This window comes from Anomaloglossus baeobatrachus, chromosome 2, assembly GCF_048569485.1.
Source record: "Anomaloglossus baeobatrachus isolate aAnoBae1 chromosome 2, aAnoBae1.hap1, whole genome shotgun sequence".
Lineage (NCBI taxonomy): Eukaryota > Metazoa > Chordata > Amphibia > Anura > Aromobatidae > Anomaloglossus > Anomaloglossus baeobatrachus.
The window spans coordinates 795,169,599-795,174,977 of NC_134354.1; the positions used below are offsets into that span (position 1 = coordinate 795,169,599).

The following is a 5,379-nucleotide window of genomic DNA, read 5'->3' on the forward strand; positions in this document are numbered from 1 at the left end:
GTAATCTTCCCTATTTGGGGATCCTCACTTTTTTGGTTTGTATGTTTCAGGCTTGGACTCTTTTCCTTTTAGGAACTATTGTAGGTTTATAAAAACAATGGTTCAAGGGTGATCATAAATGGTCCCATGAGTGGACAAACAAAAAATACAACTCCTGTAAAAGCAGAGCCATCACACCGATACGTCAGTGACTAAAGACACAAATCCTAGACGGTGGACAAAAAGAGATGAAAGCAAAAATAAAGGATGTTCTCTTACACAGAGGTAAATGTGTAAAATAAGTTATATGGATAAAAGAAAGTAAAAACACTAAAAAATAATGAATGAAACACATTTTTACTTTGACAATGCACAACTTGTGATGCGTGTGGGTGCCGACCCTGCTCTCGGAAAGTTCTAGAGTCTAATGAATGCTCCACACGGTTATTGGTACTCTTCGCGTCCTTCCTTCAGACTGGTGGCCCCATCGGATTCTGGTCCTCAATCTCAGGTGGGGAATGAATTGTCTCCTTTGTGCTGGAAGGAGAGGTGTTGCCACCTTCCCAGCAGACACGGTTACTCTTCTCTGCCCGATGGTCATGAAGTCTCTGTTTTGCACATTTCCCAGTTTTCCCAGGAACATCATGTGGTCCCAGCCACACACGCATTTTTTCCTGCTTGCAGCCTCTATATAGTCTGTGTCTTATGTGGCAGAAAGTCACGTTCCACCAGAATCTCACAATACAACCCAGCATTAGATGCAATTATGGCATATGCGCAGCATTCGTCACGTGAGCAGACGTGCCTCGAGCAGAGCTCCCTGTACATTGTTTTGGCACTTGCTGCATTGACCTTGAGAAATTATAAAATGTCATATACCAGAAAAAAGTTTGCAGTGATAAATTTACAGCAGAAAGTCACCTAAAAAGGATCATCAATAATATGAGAAACCACATGTGGACGTAGAAAAGTGGCCACTAACGGTGAAGAGCAGACGATAAGTCCAGTCTGAAAGGCCAAACCTTTACTTGATTATCGAACAACACGAGACACCAACGCCTGTTGTCCCCAAATATTTGCCATTAATTTCTTCACCAGACAGTCTTTGATTTCATTCACCCCTAAACCATAGATAACGGGGTTCAGAGCTGCCGGGAAAAGGAAGTAGATGATGCTGGACAGGTTCTGAGAGTCAGGTGAAATAGATTCTTCGGCTTTGTACAAGATAGAGGACAGGAAGCCACAGGAGTAGACTGTAAGAGCCACCAAGAGATGCATCCCACAGGTACGTAGGGCTTTATGTCTTCTACTTCCCACAGCAATCTTCAGGGCCACATGGAGAACCCTCAAGTAACAGACCAGGAGTATGGTGACGTCCGAGACAGTGACCACAGTCCTCACCAATAGACCAACTAGCTGAGCCCTCGAGACGTCTCCACAAGCCAAGCTGAGGAGCACCACATACTCACACACAAAGTTTTGGATCAAGTTCGACTTACAGTATTGGACCCTGGAGGCCAAGAAAACCACGAGAGACACAAGGATACAATTCCGAGCAAGTCCAGCCGCCCACATCTGGAGAAACGTGTTCTTGCTGATAATATCGTAGTATCGCAGTGGATGACAAACGGCAACAAACCGGTCAAAGGCCATCAGAAGGAACACCAATGACTTAAACATGATGGCAGAGTAGACAAAAAACATTTGAGCCAGGCAGCTGGACAGAGAGATCCGGTTCTGTCCCAAGAAGCTGAGCAACATCTGGGGGATAACGGTGGTGGTACTGATGACGTTCACGGTGAGGAGGAGACCGATGAGGATATACATGGGGGCGTGAAGGCTCCTCTCCCACCAGACGGTGAACGGAATAAGGAGGTTGAGGACCAGAATTAAGCTGTAAGCTACGAAAACTGGAACAACGAGGATCTGGCGGTAAAAGGTCACCCCAGGAAATGGGAGCAAGATGAACTCTGTATACGAGAAGGATACGCTCCTGTTCAGACCAGATGCTTCCATATCATCATCCGAGACCTTATACCTGAGGAAGAACAGATTATATCAGCATTAGGAGAAAAGAGCTAACTGAGGTGTAAATATGGCAGATAAAACCTGAGCAACGTATAGTACTGTACATAGTGATATGGACCATGCTGGTATAACCCGGGCATCTCCGGTATATAATTATATATGTACAGCTGGTATAACCCGGGCATCTCCGGTATATAATTATATATGTACAGCTGGTATAACCTGGGCATCTCCGGTATATAATTATATATGTACAGCCGGTATAACCCGGGCATCTCCTGTATATAATTATATATGTACAGCCGGTATAACCCGGGCATCTCCTGTATATAAATATATATGTACAGCCGGTATAACCCGGGCATCTCCTGTATATAATTATATATGTACAGCCGGTATAACCTGGACATCTCCTGTATGTAATTATATATGTACAGCCGGTATAACCTGGGTATCTCCTGTATGTAATTATATATGTACAGCCGGTATAACCTGGGCATCTCCTGTATATAATTATATATGTACAGCCGGTATAACCTGGGTATCTCCTGTATGTAATTATATATGTACAGCCGGTAAAACCTGGGTATCTCCTGTATATAATTATATATGTACAGCCGGTATAACCCGGGCATCTCCTGTATATAATGATATATGTAAAGCCGGCATAACCTGGACCTCTCCTGTATATAATTATATATGTACAGCCGGTATAACCTGGGCATCCTCTGTATATAATTATATATGTACAGCCGGTATAACCTGGGCATCTCCTGTATGTAATTATATATGTACAGCCGATAACCTGGGTATCTCCTGTATATAATTATATATGTACAGCCGGTATAACCTGGGCATCTCCTGTATGTAATTATATATGTACAGCCGATAACCTGGGTATCTCCTGTATATAATTATATATGTACAGCCGGTATAACCTGGGCATCTCCTGTATATAATTATATATGTACAGCCGGTATAACCTGGGTATCTCCTGTATGTAATTATATATGTACAGCCGGTATAACCTGGGCATCTCCTGTATATAATTATACATGTACAGCCGGTATAACCTGGGTATCTCCTGTATATAATTATATATATACAGCCGGTATAACCTGGGCATCTCCTGTATATAATTATATATGTACAGCCGGTATAACCTGGGCATCCTCTGTATATAATTATATATGTACAGCCGGTATAACCTGGGCATCTCCTGTATATAATTATATATGTACAGCCGGTATAACCTGGGCATCTCCTGTATATAATTATATATGTACAGCCGGTATAACCTGGACATCTCCTGTATATAATTATATATGTACAGCCGGTAAAACCTGGGTATCTCCTGTATATAATTATATATGTACAGCCGGCATAACCTGGACCTCTCCTGTATATAATTATATATGTACAGCTGGCATAACCTGGGCATCGTCTGTATACAATTATATATGTACAGCCGGTATAACCTGGGCATCCTCTGTATATAATTATATATGTACAGCCGGTATAACCTGGGCATCTCCTGTATGTAATTATATATGTACAGCCGATAACCTGGGTATCTCCTGTATATAATTATATATGTACAGCCGGTATAACCTGGGCATCTCCTGTATATAACTATATATGTACAGCCGGTATAACCTGGGCATCTCCTGTATATAATTATATATGTACAGCTGGTATAACCTGGGCATCTCCTGTATATAATTATATATGTACAGCCGGTATAACCCGGGCATCTCCTGTATATAATGATATATGTAAAGCCGGCATAACCTGGACCTCTCCTGTATATAATTATATATGTACAGCCGGTATAACCTGGGCATCTCCTGTATATAATTATATATGTACAGCCGGTATAACCTGGGTATCTCCTGTATGTAATTATATATGTACAGCCGGTATAACCTGGGTATCTCCTGTATGTAATTATATATGTACAGCCGGTATAACCTGGGCATCTCCTGTATATAATTATATATGTACAGCCGGTATAACCTGGGTATCTCCTGTATGTAATTATATATGTACAGCCGGTAAAACCTGGGTATCTCCTGTATATAATTATATATGTACAGCCGGTATAACCCGGGCATCTCCTGTATATAATGATATATGTAAAGCCGGCATAACCTGGACCTCTCCTGTATATAATTATATATGTACAGCCGGTATAACCTGGGCATCCTCTGTATATAATTATATATGTACAGCCGGTATAACCTGGGCATCTCCTGTATGTAATTATATATGTACAGCCGATAACCTGGGTATCTCCTGTATATAATTATATATGTACAGCCGGTATAACCTGGGCATCTCCTGTATGTAATTATATATGTACAGCCGATAACCTGGGTATCTCCTGTATATAATTATATATGTACAGCCGGTATAACCTGGGCATCTCCTGTATATAATTATATATGTACAGCCGGTATAACCTGGGTATCTCCTGTATGTAATTATATATGTACAGCCGGTATAACCTGGGCATCTCCTGTATATAATTATACATGTACAGCCGGTATAACCTGGGTATCTCCTGTATATAATTATATATATACAGCCGGTATAACCTGGGCATCTCCTGTATATAATTATATATGTACAGCCGGTATAACCTGGGCATCCTCTGTATATAATTATATATGTACAGCCGGTATAACCTGGGCATCTCCTGTATATAATTATATATGTACAGCCGGTATAACCTGGGCATCTCCTGTATATAATTATATATGTACAGCCGGTATAACCTGGACATCTCCTGTATATAATTATATATGTACAGCCGGTAAAACCTGGGTATCTCCTGTATATAATTATATATGTACAGCCGGCATAACCTGGACCTCTCCTGTATATAATTATATATGTACAGCTGGCATAACCTGGGCATCGTCTGTATACAATTATATATGTACAGCCGGTATAACCTGGGCATCCTCTGTATATAATTATATATGTACAGCCGGTATAACCTGGGCATCTCCTGTATGTAATTATATATGTACAGCCGATAACCTGGGTATCTCCTGTATATAATTATATATGTACAGCCGGTATAACCTGGGCATCTCCTGTATATAACTATATATGTACAGCCGGTATAACCTGGGCATCTCCTGTATATAATTATATATGTACAGCTGGTATAACCTGGGCATCTCCTGTATATAATTATATATGTACAGCCGGTATAACCTGGGCATCCTCTGTATATAATTATATATGTACAGCCGGTATAACCTGGGCATCTCCTGTATGTAATTATATATGTACAGCCGATAACCTGGGTATCTCCTGTATATAATTATATATGTACAGCCGGTATAACCTGGGCATCTCCTG

The 5,379-nt window shown here is 40.9% G+C and overlaps 1 protein-coding gene across 1 annotated transcript; it reads right to left on the minus strand.

Moving 5' to 3' along the window:
• Positions 1-1,011: 1,011 nt before the first annotated feature.
• LOC142290105 (olfactory receptor 52K1-like) lies at positions 1,012-1,995 on the minus strand. The gene has a single exon (XM_075334040.1). It carries the CDS (start codon positions 1,993-1,995, stop codon positions 1,012-1,014), a length of 984 nt encoding a protein of 327 aa, XP_075190155.1.
• Between the last annotated feature and the right edge of the window lie 3,384 nt (positions 1,996-5,379).

Bases quoted from the DNA above. Each gene is read 5' to 3' on its own strand.
- LOC142290105 (XM_075334040.1), bottom strand. From the start codon at position 1,995: ATGGAAGCATCTGGTCTGAACAGGAGCGTATCCTTCTCGTATACAGAG.